The 20,575-nt window shown below is 44.1% G+C and overlaps 1 protein-coding gene across 9 annotated transcripts in view; it reads right to left on the reverse strand.

The window, feature by feature from the left end:
• The window catches only part of Mak (male germ cell-associated kinase), a 54,700-nt gene extending 35,591 nt beyond the window's left edge, over nucleotides 1–19,109 (reverse strand). For 7 of the 9 annotated variants that reach the window (XM_006516873.3, XM_006516872.3, XM_006516871.3 and 4 more), the window contains exons 1-2: nucleotides 19,005–19,109; nucleotides 9,540–9,868 (exon numbers count right to left, since the gene is read on the reverse strand). In XM_006516873.3, coding sequence (XP_006516936.1) covers nucleotides 9,540–9,640 — 101 coding nt within the window. In that variant the 5' untranslated portion in view covers nucleotides 9,641–9,868; nucleotides 19,005–19,109. The other 2 variants (XM_006516869.1, NM_008547.2) reach the window with 2 other exon arrangements.
• Nucleotides 19,110–20,575: the final 1,466 nt, after the last annotated feature.

Below are 20,575 nucleotides of genomic sequence, written 5' to 3' on the forward strand. Positions count from 1 at the left end.
GATATCTACAGAACATTTTATCCTAAAACAAAAGGATATACCTTCTTCTCAGCACCTCACGGGACCTTCTCCAAAATTGACCATATAATTGGTCACAAAACAGGCCTCAATAGATACAAAAATATTGAAATTGTCCCATGTATCCTATCAGACCACCATGGCCTAAGACTGATCTTCAATAACAACATAAATAATGGAAAGCCAACATTCACGTGGAAACTGAATAACACTCTTCTCAATGATACCTTGGTCAAGGAAGGAATAAAGAAAGAAATTAAAGACTTTTTAGAGTTTAATGAAAATGAAGCCACAACGTACCCAAACCTATGGGACACAATGAAAGCATTTCTAAGAGGGAAACTCATAGCGCTGAGTGCCTCCAAGAAGAAACGGGAGACAGCACATACTAGCAGCTTGACAATACATCTAAAAGCCCTAGAAAAAAAGGAAGCAAATTCACCCAAGAGGAGTAGACGGCAGGAAATAATCAAACTCAGGGGTGAAATCAACCAAGTGGAAACAAGAACTATTCAAAGAATTAACCAAACGAGGAGTTGGTTCTTTGAGAAAATCAACAAGATAGATATACCCTTAGCTACACTTACTAAAGGGCACAGGGACAAAATCCTAATTAACAAAATCAGAAATGAAAAGGGAGACATAACAACAGATCCTGAAGAAATCCAAAACACCATCAGATCCTTCTACAAAAGGCTATACTCAACAAAACTGGAAAACCTGGACGAAATGGACAAATTTCTGGACAGATACCAGGTACCAAAGTTGAATCAGGATCAAGTTGACCATCTAAACAGTCCCATATCACCTAAAGAAATAGAAGCAGTTATTAATAGTCTCCCAACCAAAAAAAGCCCAGGACCAGATGGGTTTAGTGCAGAGTTCTATCAGACCTTCAAAGAAGATCTAATTCCAATTCTGCACAAACTATTTCACAAAATAGAAGTAGAAGGTACTCTACCCAACTCATTTTATGAAGCCACTATTACTCTATACCTAAACCACAGAAAGATCCAACAAAGATAGAGAACTTCAGACCAATTTCTCTTATGAATATCGATGCAAAAATCCTCAATAAAATTCTCGCTAACCGAATCCAAGAACACATTAAAGCAATCATCCATCCTGACCAAGTAGGTTTTATTCCAGGGATGCAGGGATGGTTTAATATACGAAAATCCATCAATGTAATCCATTATATAAACAAACTCAAAGACAAAAACCACATGATCATCTCGTTAGATGCAGAAAAAGCATTTGACAAGATCCAACACCCATTCATGATAAAAGTTTTGGAAAGATCAGGAATTCAAGGCCCATACCTAAACATGATAAAAGCAATCTACAGCAAACCAGTAGCCAACATCAAAGTAAATGGAGAGAAGCTGGAAGCAATCCCACTAAAATCAGGGACTAGACAAGGCTGCCCACTTTCTCCCTACCTTTTCAACATAGTACTTGAAGTATTAGCCAGAGCAATTCGACAACAAAAGGAGATCAAGGGGATACAAATTGGAAAAGAGGAAGTCAAAATATCACTTTTTGCAGATGATATGATAGTATATATAAGTGACCCTAAAAATTCTACCAGAGAACTCCTAAACCTGATAAACAGCTTCGGTGAAGTAGCTGGATATAAAATAAACTCAAACAAGTCAATGGCCTTTCTCTATACAAAGAATAAACAGGCTGAGAAAGAAATTAGGGAAACAACACCCTTCTCAATAGTCACAAATAATATAAAATATCTTGGCGTGACTCTAACTAAGGAAGTGAAAGATCTGTATGATAAAAACTTCAAATCTCTGAAGAAAGAAATTAAGGAAGATCTCAGAAGATGGAAAGATCTCCCATGCTCATGGATTGGCAGGATCAACATTGTAAAAATGGCTATCTTGCCAAAAGCAATCTACAGATTCAATGCAATCCCCATCAAAATTCCAACTCAATTCTTCAACGAATTGGAAGGAGCAATTTGCAAATTTGTCTGGAATAACAAAAAACCTAGGATAGCAAAAAGTCTTCTCAAGGATAAAAGAACTTCTGGCGGAATCACCATGCCAGACCTAAAGCTTTACTACAGAGCAATTGTGATAAAAACTGCATGGTACTGGTATAGAGACAGACAAGTAGACCAATGGAATAGAATTGAAGACCCAGAAATGAACCCACACACCTATGGTCACTTGATCTTCGACAAGGGAGCTAAAACCATCCAGTGGAAGAAAGACAGCATTTTCAACAATTGGTGCTGGCACAACTGGTTGTTATCGTGTAGAAGAATGCGAATCGATCCATACTTATCTCCTTGTACTAAGGTCAAATCTAAGTGGATCAAGGAACTTCACATAAAACCAGAGACACTGAAACTTATAGAGGAGAAAGTGGGGAAAAGCCTTGAAGATATGGGCACAGGGGAAAAATTCCTGAACAGAACAGCAATGGCTTGTGCTGTAAGATCGAGAATTGACAAATGGGACCTAATGAAACTCCAAAGTTTCTGCAAGGCAAAAGACACCGTCAATAAGACAAAAAGACCACCAACAGATTGGGAAAGGATCTTTACCTATCCTAAATCAGATAGGGGACTAATATCCAACATATATAAAGAACTCAAGAAGGTGGACTTCAGAAAATCAAATAACCCCATTAAAAAATGGGGCTCAGAACTGAACAAAGAATTCTCACCTGAGGAATACCGAATGGCAGAGAAGCACTTGAAAAAATGTTCAACATCCTTAATCATCAGGGAAATGCAAATCAAAACAACCCTGAGATTCCACCTCGCACCAGTCAGAATGGCTAAGATCAAAAATTCAGGTGACAGCAGATGCTGGCGTGGATGTGGAGAAAGAGGAACACTCCTCCATTGTTGGTGGGAGTGCAGGCTTGTACAAGCACTCTGGAAATCAGTCTGGCGGTTCCTCAGAAAACTGGACATAGTACTACCGGAGGATCCAACAATACCTCTCCTGGGCATATATCCAGAAGATGCCCCAACTGGTAAGAAGGACACATGCTCCACTATGTTCATAGCAGCCTTATTTATAATAGCCAGAAGCTGGAAAGAACCTAGATGCCCCTCAACAGAGGAATGGATACAGAAAATGTGGTACATCTACACAATGGAGTACTACTCAGCTATTAAAAAGAATGAATTTATGAAATTCCTAGCCAAATGGATGGACCTGGAGGGCATCATCCTGAGTGAGGTAACACATTCACAAAGAAACTCACACAATATGTACTCACTGATAAGTGGATATTAGCCCCAAACCTAGGATACCCAAGATATAAGATATAATTTGCTAAACACATGAAACTCAAGAAGAATGAAGACTGAAGTGTGGACACTATGCCCCTCCTTAGATTTGGGAACAAAACACCCATGGAAGGAGTTACAGAGACAAAGTTTGGAGCTGAGATGAAAGGATGGACCATGTAGAGACTGCCATATCCAGGGATCCACCCCATAATCAGCATCCAAACGCTGACACCATTGCATACACTAGCAAGATTTTATTGAAAGGACCCAGATGTAGCTGTCTCTTGTGAGACTATGCCGGGGCCTAGCAAACACAGAAGTGGATGCTCACAGTCAGCTAATGGATGGATCACAGGGCTCCCAATGGAGGAGCTAGAGAAAGTACCCAAGGAGCTAAAGGGAACTACAACCCCATAGGTGGAACAACATTATGAACTCACCAGTACCCCGGAGCTCTTGACTCTAGCTGCATATATATCAAAAGATGGCCTAGTCGGCCATCACTGGAAAGAGAGGCCCATTGGACTTGCAAACTTTATATGCCCCAGTACAGGGGAACACCAGGGCCAAAAAGGGGGAGTGGTTGGGCAGGGGAGTGGGGGTGGGTGGATATGGGGGACTTTTGGTATAGCATTGGAAATGTAAATGAGTTAAATACCTAATAAAAAATGGAAAAAAAAAAAAAAGAAAGGAGACAGAACAAGGCAAAAAAAAAAAAAAAGAAAGAAAACTTAGAGGCTATCTTTATTTTTATGAATTATCTTTGAGTCATAAGAAGACATGAAGCGTGTCAATGCTAGTATTTGAAAAGTATCCTTATGGGATCAGAATTTCGTTTAGACTCATTCAGGCTCCGTAAGGAAGCAAATGAAGTGGCTTAATGAGCTCCAGAACTTACCCAAAGGTACTTCGCAAGGAGATGGGTTTCTAGAAAGTTGCTACTTTTCAAGAGAAATCGAATATCGTGGCTTTAAAGTAAAAACCGATTCTAATAAAGCCATATAAGAAAACCAGTTTAATAAAATGACTGTGCTGTCCCATAGTGCACCTAGGAGACACTGATTCTTTCCAATTTGATTGCAGAAGTCTAAAAGTATCTTGAGATTGGTGAGATGGCTCAGTGGGGAAATTGCTACCACATCTGACGGCTGGAGTCAGAGGCCCCTAGACTAATGTGGAAGGAGGAAATACCTGACTCCATCACACACTGTCTGTTGACTTCCACAGGCACACTGTGGCATGCAATAATAACACATGCAATATTTTTTTTAAAAAGTATATGGTCTTCAGAACTCAGGTAAAAACATACCCAAGTTAACTTTCATAATTCAATAGACACTGTGACTTAGCTCTGACTTGTACAATCTTAACTCTTCTCCCATGCTTATTAATATGGTGACTTCTTTGCAGCAATATCTCCCTAAGGGGACACGCTCCCGCCCATGGATAACTCTGCTATTCTCCCTGGCCCATCTGTGTTGTCTTCACATCCTTGTGCCCACTCTAGCAAAAGGGACTGTGAAGCTTTCCCTTTTTCTTTTTCTCTTTAATATCTCTCAATATTTTTCTTTTTTTATTAGATATTTTCTTTATTTACATTTCAAATGTTATCCACTTTCCTGGTTTCCCCTCCAAAACCACGATATGCACTCACTGATAAGTGGATATTAGCTCAGAAGCTCAGAATACCCAAGATACAATTCACAAACCACATGAAACTCAAGAAGAAGGAAGACCATAGTGTGGATACTTCGATCCTTAGAAGGTGGAACAAAATACCAATGGAAGGAGTTACAGAGACAAAGTGTGGAACAGAGATTGAAGGAATGACCATCCAGATACTGCCCCACCTGGGGATCCATCCCATATGCAGTCACCAAACCCAGACACTATTGTGGATAGTGTCAGCCAACAAGTGCTTACTGACAGGATCCTGATATAGCTGTCTCCTGAGAGGCTCTGCCAGTGCTTGACAAATACAGAAGTGGATGCTCACAGCCATCCACTGGGCTGAGCACAGGGCCCCCAATGAAGGAGCTAGAGAAAGTACTCAAGGAGCTGAAGGGGTTTGCAGCCCCATAGGAGGAACAACAATATGAACTAACCAGTACCCCCAGAGTTCCCAGGGACTAAGCCACCAACCAAAGAAAACACATGGTGGGACTCATGGCTCCAGAGGATGTAGCAGAGGATGGCGCAGTCGGTCATCAGGGAGGAGAGGCCCTTGATCCTGTGAAGGTTCTATGCCCCAGTGTAGGGGAATGCCAGGGCCAGGAAGTGTGAGTAGGTGGGTTGGTGAGCAGGGGGAGGAGGAAGGGGATAGGGCTTTTTGGATGAGTTAAGTTTTCTGTTTCAAGTGCTTTGTGGACTTTCAGTTCTAAAGATCTGCAGCTCCTTCCCTGGGGTTCATGACTTTAGGCTCTGCCCACTCCTCTGCCACATTTCCTCTCACTACTCTCAGCTACTCAGCTCTAGATTCCCTAGAAATGTGCTTACTTGTTTAAGTAGTCTTCCTTCCTCCTTAAAATAATAACAGCAACACTAATCCATGCAGTCCACGCTCGATGGAAGTGGTTCTCAACCTGTGGGTTATGACCCCTTTAGAGGTTGAACGGCCCTTCCACAGGGGTCCCCTAAGACCATCTGCATATCATTTCTATCAGACGCTTATATTACAAGTCATCACAGTAGCAAAATGGCAGTTATGAAGTAGCAACAAAAACTGGGGTCACCACAACGTGAGGAGCTGTATTAGAGTCTCAGTGTTAGGAAGGTTGAGAACCACTGGTCTATGGGAAGCCTTCTATGATAGTTTGCTGGCATTAGCCACTGTTCCCAAGTCTAATCTTCCCCTCCCCTCCCCCCCCATTTATGTTGTGACTTGTAGATTTGTTAGCAATGTGTCTATCTTGTCATCATTTTGTCATGAGCACATATATAGTAAGTGTGCAACAATTAACTGTGCTGCAGGAAGTTTTCCTCTGTGAGGCGCGCGTATGTGTGTGTGTGTGTGTGTGTGTGTGTGTGTGTGTGTGTGTGTGTGTGTGCACAGTGGCCTGTGTACTATGTAGCTTATGACGACCTTGGATTTCTTATCCTTCTGCCTCCTGCTCCTAAGTGCTAGGATTACAGGTGTGCACCACCACACCCACTTTGTATATCAGATGAAACAGGGCCTTGGGTGTGCTGGGTAAGCTCTCTACCAACTGAGCTACATCCGCAACAGAGGCGCACAAAGACTTTTTTACTATGTGAGAAAAATAAATCCCTATATGTTACTTTGGTTAAGCTTTTAGTGTGTTATTTGCCAAAAAGTATTCTATATTATGGTTTCTTCTCTTCCCGCAGTGTATCTGACTTCTTCTAGAAGGCGAGTCCTCAGTGCTCCTGAGCCTTTACTTCGAGCTCTCACCAGAGACCAATCATCATTGTAGGAAGCTAAAAGCTAAAAACAACCACTGCTTTTTCTCCCTAGAAGAAATAATATTTTGTCGTCTTAAAATCAAAAGATGGTAATCTTCCATGATGCTACAACACCCGGTCCCCTATGTTAATCTTCTACCCAAATCTCCAAAAGCCAAGGCCATGAAGAGTATTGTGTCTCTCCTTCCAGGCCTTTAGAGATATATTTATGAATGAGTCTGCTTGTGCATGCTAATATGTTCCTTTGTGTAGCTGAAGAATTATAATCCACATGTATGTGCAGGTACAGAGGTTTGTTTCTGTGATTGCCCACACCTCCTTTCTTCTGCTCTGTCTCTTTGAGCAGTTAGGATCTCTGAAGTGATTCAGATGAGGAAGAATAGCAGCAGCTATCTGGCATGAAGAGCGGCTTTCAGGGTCCCGCTTCTGGCCTTCCCCGCCATCCTGATAAGTTATATAGGCTCCATCACATTATGGGGGTCTCTTTTCATTCCTGTTTGCTAAGCATGTTTTTTAAAAACTGATGACTAGGCACAAATTCCCCTAGGTCAATTTAATACCCTTTCATTCTTATTAGCGCATATTATATACTTATTTGGTAGCAATGGGCAGTTGGAGATTTATTATAAAATAATGCCATCATGTATGTAATGTCTCAGATAGGGACATTTAAGAGTACCCATTAAAGCATTTATCTTTTAGATTTTCACTCTTTAGTGGACTCTGTGTCCAGCTCTAACCTTGGGAAAAACCAGCTGCAATGTCACCAGCATGCTTGGGATACCTTCTGAAGAGGCCCAGGTGGGGAGGAAGTGAGAGTGTCGTCCACAATCAGCACCAACCTGACACTCACACTTACAAGTCAGGCTGTGTTAGAGTCACAATCCATGCATTAAAGTCCTGGTCCCCAGAAGTTTATATATCTTTGCAGCAATATTTGAGGAAGTCAAGTTAACATGAGGTCACTAGGCTGGTCCTGATATGACAGGCATCCTTACAACAACTGGACAGAGACTCAAAGAGAGAGAAGAGAGTGGTTGGCAAGCCAGGGAGAGAGGTCAGAGCAGATGCCTTCCTCATGGCCTGTAGAAGGATGCATCTTTGCCAGTGCCTTAGTGTATGAGGACTTCTAGGATCTAAAAGTTTATGAAAATAAATTGGCTATTTAGATCTGGGTATGGTGGCACACTCCTGTAATATAAGGGAGTGGGAGCGGAGGCAGAGATATTAGTTTAAGTTCTACCAGTGAGTTCAAGGCCAACAAGGCATGAATGGATGGATGGATGGATGGATGGATGGATGGATGGATGGACGGACGAATGAATAAAACTGGGTGTTATTTAAGCTGCCCTGTCTGTGGAACTTTGTGGAATGGAAACTATACGGCCTGTTATGGGATGAATTGTGCTTCCTCACTCCTAAATTCCTATGCTAAAGTCCTAATCCCTCAAATTGTGACCAAGTTTAGAAATACGATTTTAGTTTTATTTGTTTGTGTGAGTTCTTTGCTATTGTTACTGTTTTGAGACAGTGTTTCCCTAAGTAGCTCCGCCTAGCTTTGAACTCATGATTCCCCTGCCTTAGCATCTTGTGTGCTGAGTACCATTGTGCTCAGCTGAGATAGTCTCTGAGAGGTAATTAACATGCAATGGGAAATGCAATGGGATTTTTAAGAGAGGACCTATTTCTATATGTCCTTATCAGGAAAGGAGACCATCTCTCTCTCTCTCTCTCTCTCTCTCTCTCTCTCTCTCTCTCTCTCTCACACACACACACACATCTATCTATCTATCTATCTATCTATCTATCTATCTATCTATCTATCTATCTATCTATCTATCCGACACACACACAGGGAAGAACATATGGACACACAGACAACCAGCTACGGGCCACAGAGAGAGGCATCAGGGGCCAGCCCTGCTGATGCTCTCAACTTCGATTTACTGTCTTCAGAAATAAATGGCTGTTTAAACCACATAGTCTACCAGGTAGCCATATCAGACTGAAATAGGGAATCACACTGAGAGAGGATCCTTCAGCCCAGCCAGGCTTCTGACAGCTTCAGCCCTGGTCTATTTCTGGGCTAACTCGTGAGACTTCAAGCCAGAACCACTGAGTAGCCGCTTCTTAGTTCCTGATCCAAAGAAATAGTGTAGATTAAGAAATCCTAGCCTCTGGAGCTGGTGAGATGGCTCAGTGGGTAAGAGCACCTGACTGCTCTTCTGAAGGTCCAGAGTTCAAATCCCAGCAACCACATGGTGGCTCACAACCACCTGTAACAAGATCTGACTCCCTCTTCTGGTGTGTCTGAAGACAGCTACAGTGTACTTACATATAATAATAAATAAATCTTAAAAAAAAAAGAAAGAAATCCTAGCCTCATTTTAAACAATCAGACTTCAGGGTATTTTGTTATTTAGCAAAAATATAATAAATCAAACAAGTAATAATTAATGGCTGATTCTATTTACTTCCATTTATACTCAGGAAAATAGCATATTTCTTTCAGAATTCAATTTGACAAGTCCAACCTTATTCTTAAAGAATCAGTAAGTTCTATTCTGTCCCCACGTTTAAACTTAAGAAATATTCACCAGCTCCAGTTTTCTCTCAAATGTATCGAGCACTCAGACTTACTTGGTTATTAATGCAATATAGACTTTCCTTCATGTAGGTGTATTCCTTTTTTGGTAAATCTATTTTTTTCTAGAACAGTGTTTCTCATCAGTCGAACTACCTCGTGGTCTGGACTGAACCTCACTTCCTGATGCTGCAGGTTCTCAAGCAAACACCCGAGTTTTGCCCAAACCCCACTGTGGGACGCACACACCTCTTGATTGCCACCAGCTCCCCAGACTCATTGCTCTTGCCCATCAGTACACTCCCATACGTGCCGTCTCCCAGCTGCTTCATGGTTGTGTATCGGTTCATCTTGGGAAGAGGTATTCCAGGAGAGTTTGTTGACGGAGGTCTCTTCCTTGTCCAGTAGAACTCTAAATACTTCTTTAATGTGTGGTCCTCCTTTTTTTGTTGTTGTTGCTACACTGGAGACAGGCTTGTCATCATTAAACACGGCTCCTCCTCAAGATCAGGCAGGCTCCTGAGACACAGCAACAAGGAAGCTGGCAAAGAGACACTTCTTCCATTCTTATGGACACCCTGGGAAAAACCGAAGCAAAATGTTTTCAGTACAGAGTCCCTGCAACACATTGACTGACATCGTAGACGCATAAAAATTAGAGCTGATATAGAGGTCATTGTTAGAGGTCTTTTGTGCACTGTGGAAGGCAGTGCACATACAAGAGACTCACAGACAGTTGGATGCTTCCCGGTCCCTGCACTGGATGACCTGTCCATGACTGTTCAAGGTGGGATTACTGTTTTGTGGGATGCTCTTTTTACTCACTATAATCCATGCTGTTTCAAAGGAACCAGGGAAAAAGCAGATAGCTGAACCACATCCATTCTTTGAAGCAATTTTTGAATTACTTCATTTAGTATGTTAAATTTAAATTGTATTATTTATTTAAAAAATCCCCAGTGGGTTGCAGCTGTCCAAATTTGGCAAGGTAAATATAAAACAAGCCATAGAGAGAATAGTAACATATAGGAACTTCTTACTCACTTAAATAACATGTCAGTATCTTTTACATTAAACCAAGAAACATTTAAGTGTAATTACCAATACAAAGAAATAGGAAACACAAACCCTTTTAACACACAGGCATGTGAGGTAGGCAAGCACAGAAGACGTTAGCTTGGGACTCGATTTGGCTTTGGGTTCTGCACACCCACCCTCTCCTGGAATAATGCACTCCGTGGCCCCGTTCCCTCACCTGCGCATACTAAGCGCCCAGGTGCCTTTCTAAGTAACACATCTAGTAAAATCAGAGCCCCCCTGAACCCCCTGGCACCAGATCACATGTACTTCCATCTCTGGATAACAGTGTAGCTAAAAAATTCAAATCAGTTTCTATTCTACTTAACTCTATTCCCAACATATACTGGGCACAAAGAATAGGGGGGCTGATGTGGCCCGAAGTGGTGTGCATGTGCAGTGATGCAAAACTGTGTCCGCAAGGGAACATTTAGGTGACTCCTCTACTTACCATCTAAAGCTCATGCATATTTGGGCATACGTGCGATTATAATAAGAAACATAATGAGGAGGGGCAGGCACAACAGACAGAACGAATACATGATCCAATCTACCCATCAAAACTGAGAACCATGCCAATGTTGCCCCGTAGTCACCAGCTTCTCCTCCTCCTCCTCCTCTTGAGCCCTGAACAATTTGAGTCCTTGAGCACCCCCACTCACGAAGCTCACGGTCAACCACGACGCTGGACCCCCCTCTGATCCGTAATCGTGATTTGCTCTTAGTGAAGTGACTTTGCTGTTGGCAAGTCTGTGTGAGCTCTCACTGTCAATACTTTGGGCAAGAAGCCAAGAACCATGAGACACCCAACCTAGACCCCAACCACCAATAGCATACGTATGCGTAGATATGAGCACACACATGTGGTTATTTGGGAATATGTGTGATTGCATGGGATGGGATTTAAGGGACCCATCTGCCAAGCTGTGAAGTGCTGCATCTCACTGAATTATTGAGTCTGAGTTAGAGGATTGGGGATTGGGGCTAGAGACGCAGGTCTGGTGGCAGAGCCTGCCGAGCACGCTCAGAGCTCTGGGCTGGATCCCCAGTACCAGCTGGTGCGGGTACCTGGAACCTCAGCACTCGGGAAGTGGAAACAAGAAGATCAGCAGTGCAAGATTACTCTCCTCTCTCTATACAGTACATCCGAAAACAGGAACACAGGAGACTCGGTCTCCAAACAAACAAACAAACAAACAAACAAACAAACCAGCCAACCAATCAAAAATGGGACCAAGGCTCAAATCTCCATCTAGCTTCCAAATTCCTACATGAGTTTGAAAACCTTTTGATGGATGATAACAACTAAAAGATGGGCAGTCCAGCTCTAAATGCTATGAAACTATGAATGAACACCTTTAAATGATTTATTATTGACCTGAAAGATGACTTAGTAGGGTTCAGGTGCTTGCGCCAAGCCCGATGACCCGAGTTCAATCACTGGACCACGGACCTATGTTAGTGGAGGGAGAGAAATGATTCCCACAAGGTGTCTCCTCCCCGCACCTCTCTCACACATACACACACACACACATAATAAAACTATTTATTTGTGGTACAGCGCATTGAACTCAGGGCCTTGCGTGTGCTAGGCAAACACTCTACATCTGATCTACACCCTCAGCCCGGAATATGAACTTTGAACTTCTCCCACTAACAGGTCAGCTTTGTAATTATTATAGCAAAAAGAAAAACAAAAAAAAGGAAAGAAAGAAAAGCAAGGTCATGGTGGCTGACAGACACATTTTCTCTTGCAACTGTGAGTAGAGCAAAACAAGAAAAACAAAAAGCTTGGCCAAATGACTGCTTTTCTCACAATTTCTTTGAGATCACAACTGTGCTTTGTCCTAACAACGCATGGCTGGCATTAAGATGACGTGGATCCGGTAAATAAATGACATGCGTCATCCTGTGGCAGTGTCCTGCATCTTCTCACCAATTCAGTGGGGTGCTCGGAAACCCCTGCTCACGTCTTTGCACAACAGAAATCCCAGGGAACTTTCTGGAAAGGAAAGGAACTCAATGATTTGAGGTTTTCCATCTTCCAGGTGTTCAAGACAGAAACAAACCCGTGAGGTCCCTGAAAGTCATTACGTCCTTCATCGAAGACAAGGGCTTTCCTCGAAATGATTGCTAGTCTTCACTGAAACTAGTATAGTCAATAGTTTAGCCAAGAAATAGAATTAACATAGAGCAGGAGGGTCCAGTTATGCCCTTCCTGTACAGGATCTGACAGCCCACCCCTGACTGGTCACGCCCCATGCGGATCAGTCCAGGCCCCACTTGGTCATGTGATTTGTCCTGACCAATAAACTATGAAGAGAAGCAGTGGGGTCAGGGATGCGGCTGTCCCAGCAAGCTGCTGTTCAGCGTGGGTCCTGGGGTAAAGAAGATAAGCAGAATGGGGCCAGTGCAGCCAGTCAGGGATGGGAGAGTGAAGCAGGCCTTGAGGTTGCATCATTTGTCACTAGAGTAACAGTGACCCACAAATAACCCAGCATCACTATAGCTCTCTGTTCATCCAATCAGGACCTGTAGTATCACTCCTCTTGACACCCCCCCCCCCACAACCCCCTTCAGTACAGAGTCCTGAATGCAGTATGGTTCCTTACTGCATTTAATGGTCAAGTGGCTATAGAGCTTTCAAGTGAATTTTTCATTAAATAACTGGAATTTACTTTTAAATATTATTTAATATTAAATAATTGCTTTATATCTTTTTTCTAATTTCAAAAATACAGACATGTATTAAAATAATCCAAGAGGCAGAACATAGCTCCAGACCAGGACCAGGTGTTCTCCTAGGAGTGTGTGGGGACAGAAGTGATTTAGGTTTTAAATGTTTCAGAACTTTGGAACGTGTACTTATTCAGGTATTGAAGTAGCTTAACGATGGGGCCCAATTCTAAGCCTGAACTGCACGAATGTTTTGTGTATATCTTTGCCACATAGTTTGCAGGTAACTTTATGCCGTGCTTTAGTGAGCTCGAGGTTTCAGTGTGTCATGTGGCTGTCACATGAAGTAACTTATGCAATTTTCTACTTTTGGGATTACAGCCTAACACAAAAAAAGTTAGGTTTTGCAACATGATGGACTTCCTATTTCTGGATTTGTTGCTCAATTTACATTTATTAAGCAGTCAGATGAGAACAGTATTGACATACATAGATCTAATAAAAATTCATCAACATGTATGTGAAACTCTTAAGAGAGTATGGGATTCAAACATTTCCACATTTCAAAAAAGCAATATGGCAGTCACATCTATGTCACCGATGCTTCAAGTAGCATCTCCATGTATCTGTAGACAAATATATGGAAAGTATAAAGAGCAAAACAGACGGAGAGGGGAAGTGCCTCCTGTCATTTGGCTCCTACTGTTACAAATGAATCTACACAATTTTACTTTAAAATTTTCATTTTTTCCAAGCTCTGTGGGCTGCCAGAAACTCACACACACACACACACACACACACTCACACTCACACACACATAATGATCTATGTGTATAAAATGTCACAGAGACTGGCGATCATTTTCTTTCTATGCTAACCACAGGGTGCACTGGAAAGGTTCTGGCGATCTCTCAGGCTCCAGTAGGTCTTGGTTTTATGACTCTGAAAAGAGTTTTGCGGTGCTTGTCCTGTTTGGTGCCATGTGCTATGATTTAGCAGCTCACAAGCTAACATACATTTGATTCTATTCCAGTTACTTTTGCAGTTGATCACAGCACTTCAGATTGCTGCCCTGTCTTCCCAGCTACCCACCCCCCTGAGGGGCACCTGACTGTCTTTTGAAGAAATCAGTTCTTAAAGGTTTATCAATCCTTTCTGTTTAAGTAACAACACAGAACATTTATTTAGACAGAAGGCTGCATCATAGCCTTCCCCCTGTTAATAAGAATGTAAAACAAACCCATGTGGAGTTGAATAAACTGCTTATGATCAACCGGAGAATAAAGGACAAAGTCGATCTGATAATCAAATTAGGCTTGAAAGTCTTTGCTTTCTGAGTATGATATCTAACTTATAACCTCCATTCTTTGGCTTTACGGTTGCTGCATTTCAAAAAGGAACAACCGCTTTGTTCCAAAGCTACACCGCCTCTGTACCATAGCTCAACAATAAGATTCCTGGAATATCAGTATAAGAACTGTCAGTGAACAGAGGCCTGGGCTTTAGTGGACAGAGGCCTGGGCTTTAGTGGACAGAGGGCTGGGCTGCCAGTAGACGGGAACCTGTGGCTGTCAGTGGATAGAGGGCTGGGCTGTCAGTAGACAGGAACCTGTGGCTGTCAGTGGACAGAGGCCTGTGGCTGTCAGTGGACAGAGGGCTGAGCTGTCAGTAGACAGGAATCTGTGGCTGTCAGTGGACAGAGGGCTGGGCTGTCAGTGGACAGGAAAATGTGGCTCTCAGTGGACAGAGGGCTGGGCTGTCAGTGGACAGGAACCTGTGGCTTTCAGTGGACAGAGGCCTATGGCTGTTAGTGGACAGAGGCCTGAGGCTGCCAGTGAAGGCTCTCAGTGGACAGAGGCCTGGGCTGTCAGTGTACTGTGGACTGTGGCAGTCAGTGAACAGGAGCCTGTAGCTGTTAGTGACAGGGGCCTGAGGCTGGCAGTGGACAGGGACCTGAGACTGTCAGTGAACAGGGGCCTGAGGCTGTCAGTGGACAGAGGCCTATGGCTATCAGTGGACAGAGGCCTGTAGCTATCAGTGGACAGGGGCCTGAGACTGTCAGTAGACAGGAGCCTGTGGCTGTCAGTTAACAGAGGCCTGCAGCTGTCAGTGGACAGAGGCCTGACATGTCAGTGGACAGGGGCCTGACATGTCAGTGGACAGTAGCCTGAGGCTGGATGTGCACAGGGGACTGAAGCTGTCAGTGGACAGAGGCCTGGGATGTCAGTGATAGAGACCTATAGTGCCAGCCACTCTCTACCTTGAAACTTGGAGTTGCACCTAGATCATCCTGGTTTCTGGAAAGAGATTAAATAAAAAGTTCCCTGAAGCAATGAGGAGAAAGAAAGTTCTAGACACTAGAACCTTGAAGGTTAAGGCAGCAAAAGTCTTCATGAAGCATTGTTATAAAAATAATGAAATTCTGGAGCTGGAGAGATTGCTCAGTGGTTAAGAGCACTTTCTGTTCATGCAGAGGACCCACGTTTGATTCCCAGCCCCGACATGTCAGTTCACAGCTCCGGTTACAGGCTGCATACAACACAGAGCCATATGTGCAAGCAAATCACTCATAGGCATAAGATAAAAATAAGCAAATCTTTAAAAATTAAAGTTTTGGAGGCATAATTCTGGTCTACACTGGTGTGGGCACTGGAGAATTGGCTCCATGAGCGGTGGGCACTGTTTTCAAAGCATGAGAACCTTAGTGGGGATACCCAGCATGCACAGGAAATCCTGGGTGTGGTCACACGTGCCTGTGACCCCTGGTTTGGGAAGCAGGAGAATTCCTGGTGCACGACGGCTTCCAGCCTAGTCCAGATTCAGGTGAGAGACCTGTCTTATGGGGAGAGTGAGAAATCGGGACACCTGGCCTCCTCTGGCCTCTGCACACTCACTGTGCACATGGAGAGAATGGTGTGATAGACACGCCCTTTTACTCAATTATTTTCCTGATAATGGAGAACGGAGCATAAAGCGTTGGGAGCATGAGGGGGAAGAGTCATGGAGTTGGTGCTGAGGAGGGACACACTGCTTTAGAAGGGACCAGTGAGCAAAGATGTAGGGGGCAGGGGATGGGCTTAGGGCAGCAGTATCTAGGAGGGAGAAGCAGAAGGTAAGACTGTGCCTTTGCTAAGCAGCAAAACCCACTTAGCGCCCACTTGAGAACCTGGAAGGTGAGCTGTCTGTCATCTTCCGACCATGACTCACACCATCAACCACTGGCATCACCACCTCCAAGGGGAGGACCACTCTGCCTACTTGTGCCTGGCGCTCACAGTCAGCAGACCACCCACCCAACCATGGCTCTCTGTTTTGCCCTGGAAGCTGGAATCATTTTTGATGAAGCTCTTCTGCGAACTTAATTTCTTAGGCCAAACTAACCAACCTCCGAATAAGAAATGGAAGCGAAAATTCTATTTCGAGGACGCTGGTGGAAGAGGCTGGACTTACATCTCAGGGATGGTCAGCAGGGATCATAGCCATGTCTCAATGGCGTGTTTGGGATGAAGTGAAGATGGCGCAGATGTCAATGGATAATGAAAAGGACAGATCCGTGAGAATTGGCCAGTTTGAAACCTTACCTCCTCTTTAAGTAAAACATGCTTGCATCCTATGCTTACTGTCAAATACTTTAGAAAGGCTTCCTCTGAGTCATACTAACTATAAGGTAAACATTTTTTTTCCGGTTGGAAGGTATTTCCTGTTCCTTCCATCCTCTGAAGATATAGGGACAATGACTCAATGAGAGGCGGCATAGCTGTGAAGGCAGTGCGCATGTGTGCGTGTAGACTAGAGATCAACCTCTGGTGTCCCTCAGGTTATGCCCACTTAGTTGTTTTGAGACAGGGTCTCTCACTAGTTGAGGGCTTGCCAATTGGGCTAGGCGGGATGACCACTAAGATTTCATCTGTCTTTGCCTTTGAAACTGCAAAAGTGTGCACCACCATGTCTGATGGTTTTGTTTGTTTTCTGTTTATTTGTTTGTTTGTTTGTTTGTTTTCACATGAATTCTTTAGATTAAACTCAGGTCCTCATGCGAGTGTGAGGTAGGGCGACATCTCCACATTCCTGAAGGTAGAAATCAGTATTCACTGATTGCACTCAGTAGCTACTTTACCAGCATTGCACAGCAAGCCCCCGAACTGATTACAACTCAATAAACAGTGCATCTAACCCAAGGAAAAGCACAACCACCGCCCATGGGTCTCCATCACACACACAGCAACAGTGCTGTACCCAACTGGTAAGGAATCGGGATTTACGACGGCTCACTCACTGACTTTCACGCAGGTTAGACAAATAAATATTCCATGCTGACCTTAAAAAGGACGACCATTCAGGGTCTCAGTCATAGAGCCTTGATAAAGATTCATTCTCTCGTAGTTACTTTGATCAAACTGCACCATCAGTGCTTAAATGCACAGTTACTGTAAAATCTCAACTAGCTAATAAGGGATTTAAATAAGATTAAAAAGGATTATGGCGGAGGGCAGATGGAGGGGAAAACGTGCCTGTCAGTCACCCAACAGATAAAGTCTGGCTAGGTCTTAGAAGAACACACCATCAGAGCATTTCAAGGCTGTCACTAACTCTGTGAACGAAGCTGCAGCACTGAAAAACTGTGCATCCGCTAAAACCAAAACAGAACAAAAGCAAAACAAAACAACGATTCCGCTTTGCTCAAGTGGCAGGCAAGCTTACAGAAATCAAAAGAGAGATTACTGAAATGGGAAAAGAACGACCAGCCACTCCCTCCTTCCCCTGCCCCTCTCCAGACTGGACCTTGAGTTAGGTTAGCCACTCATGATAGCTTTGCATTCTGGGTCTTTCTGCCTTCACCTGCTAAGTGTTAGGACAGGTGGAGCCACCACACCGGGCAGAAAAAAATTCTGCCTCCGACTGTAAATCCACAAATGTGCGAACATTCAAAGATTGTTTAAAAATTAATTAATGGAAGGACCAGCACGGAGAGATCTACGAACAACAGCCTGCTTATGGTCAGCTCTGTGGATAGGGCATGAACCTCCCTCCCCCATCATTGCCCATAGGTTGGCAGTAACTTCGGCGCCTGCTACAACTTCTACTCCACTGGTTAAACAAGTGACCTCTATAAGAATCCTTTACCATTTCAACAAATGACGCAGTGACAACAGATGACATTGCACAGTGACACGAATCCCCCTTTCCTGAGCTCCATAGCTGTGCCTACATTAAAGGCCCAATCCGGCAATAAAGAGCCAGCTTTGTCTGGTGCGCTCTGATCCTTCGGGGCTAAGTCAGCAGGAACAGATGTCATGGGAGTTAGGAGCAAAGGGATTCTGACCCTGGAGGTAGGTCTTCCGGGATGGAAGAGAACACCTAGGTCGCCCCTCTGTGCCCTGCCTCAGCTTTCATCTGCACGCAATCTGGAATGCACACCAAGAAGGGCTGGAGTTGGACCTTCTCTTTCTCTTCCCTCCATTTCCACTTTATAAGATCTGAACCCAGTTCGCCCCACCCCACCCCCCACCCCCCATCCAGTCTCGCGATTCGCTGCTAAAAGTAGTTTCAATGCACCGGTGAGCACCCTGTGGATGTGTAGGGGATCCGGGGCACCAGGCTTAGGCTAGGGGAGGACAGAGCCAAGTCCCAGGGAGCCCTAGGGAACCCGAGAAACTCTGGAGAAGGCCTGGGGGCCTCTGGGATTCCTCGGAGCTCTAGGGAGCCCGCGGGAACCTGGGGAGCTTAGTTAGCCCGGGGAGCCAGGCCCTTGCCCACGTCCACTCATCCCCTCGCCCGCCGCTCCGCCCTGGGACCCTCCTCCCGCCCGCCCGCCCATACCGGCGTCCAGGTCCCGCCTCCTGGAGGAGAGTAGCCCTGGCTGGTCTGGGTACCGAGGCCACATGCCCGCCGGCTTCGAAGCTCAGGTCGGGCTGGGTCCCGCAGCCTACTCGGGATTACCCGCCGGCGCCGGCAGCTTACCTCGATCGCTCCCTTGTGAAGCTCCAGCGCCGTGTGTGTTTCGTATCCTAGGAAACGGCCAGGGCGCGCCACCCCGCGCACCTAGCCCGCTCACGCCACGCCCATGGAGGGCGGGGCCGAGCGGACGCGACACGCCCACCATCGTTAGCCTCGCTTTCGCAAAGTCAGGATTCAGGGAACCTGGCTAATCTATTCTACCTGTCAATCTTTTTTGGTTGCTGTATTTTTTTTAAAAAAATTATTCTTGAAACATTTTTATTATATAAGTGTCCACTTGAAGCTGTGCAAATTTATATAATTCTGTCTAGAATTATATAGAATTATATAAATTTCTATCTATAAAAAGGACTTTCTAGATAATTTTCTTTGGTTGGCTTTCGCAATATAGAAGTAAGGTGATTCAGATCTTGTTAGGAAATATATTGAAACCGATACACTAGACTACTGCACGGTGACCTTGGATACATATGACTTAACACATTGGGTGTGTGCTAGGTCCCTTTGTTCCACTGGCACAAAGAAGCAACCCTTCACCACCACGAACAAACCCTACGTGACTGCAGCTTAAGAACCAGACTTACAATAATATGTCAATCAAGACAGGAACTGATACACAAATACTGGACACTTTAAAATTGAATAAACCACTCATCAAATACTGTAGAATAAGCTAAGTCCGTCTTTAGAGGGAAATGTTTAATCGGATGTGAAGTAGTTTGCATAGTCACATGGCTTTAATAAGTAAGGTATTGAGTTGTGCAGATGAGACATTCATTATGAGCTGGACAGGGACAAAAAACTAAACCACTGGGGACGGAAGAGGAAGTAACGGTAGAGATATCCGTGAAAGTACAGTATAATCATGTCGGACAACCAGGACGTGGAGATCTGAAGACAGCAAGAAGAAAAATAGCCAATGTCACAAAGAGAGCGCTAACTCTTGAAAATCACTGTTTTCTTTTATTTTTGAGATTATAATACAAGTATATCCTTTCCTTCCCTTTTCTCCCCCCAGACCCTCCCACCTAAGCCTCCTGGCTTTCTTTCAAATTCCTGGCTTCTTCTTTTCTCATTGGTTGTTGTTACATGCATATACGCATACATGTGACTGATTCTAAATATAACCTGCCCAGCCTTAGGTACTAGAGTTGTGTCGTAGATGCAATCACTGGACTGGGTCCCACAACTTTGTGTTTGTTTGGCTGTGTTTTTTTCTGGAATGGTCTCATCTGTTGCAAAGAGAAGTTTCCTTGATGAGGGGTGAGGACTCGCCTGGAACTCACCATGTAGCCCAGGTTGGCCTAGAAAGGAGAGTCTTGACTACGTTTTCCGGAACTCGGTTGACTTGCCCCTATATTTTGGTTTTCCTGGGACTTATTCTGTTAAGTTTTGATTCATTAAATCTGGTTCTCAGGCTGTGCAGCCTGGGAGAGGCCCTGTGCTTGCTGGGTGCGCATGTTCTATTGACTGCCTTGGATGCTCTTGCATCTCAACTCCTCCTATTGGACAATTTTGTGGGTCTGTTCTCCTCCCACAAGACTTCCAAGTCTGCTTTCACTTCTTCATTAAAA

Source organism: Mus musculus, chromosome 13, assembly GCF_000001635.26.
Source record: "Mus musculus strain C57BL/6J chromosome 13, GRCm38.p6 C57BL/6J".
In the NCBI taxonomy this organism is placed as follows: domain Eukaryota; kingdom Metazoa; phylum Chordata; class Mammalia; order Rodentia; family Muridae; genus Mus; species Mus musculus.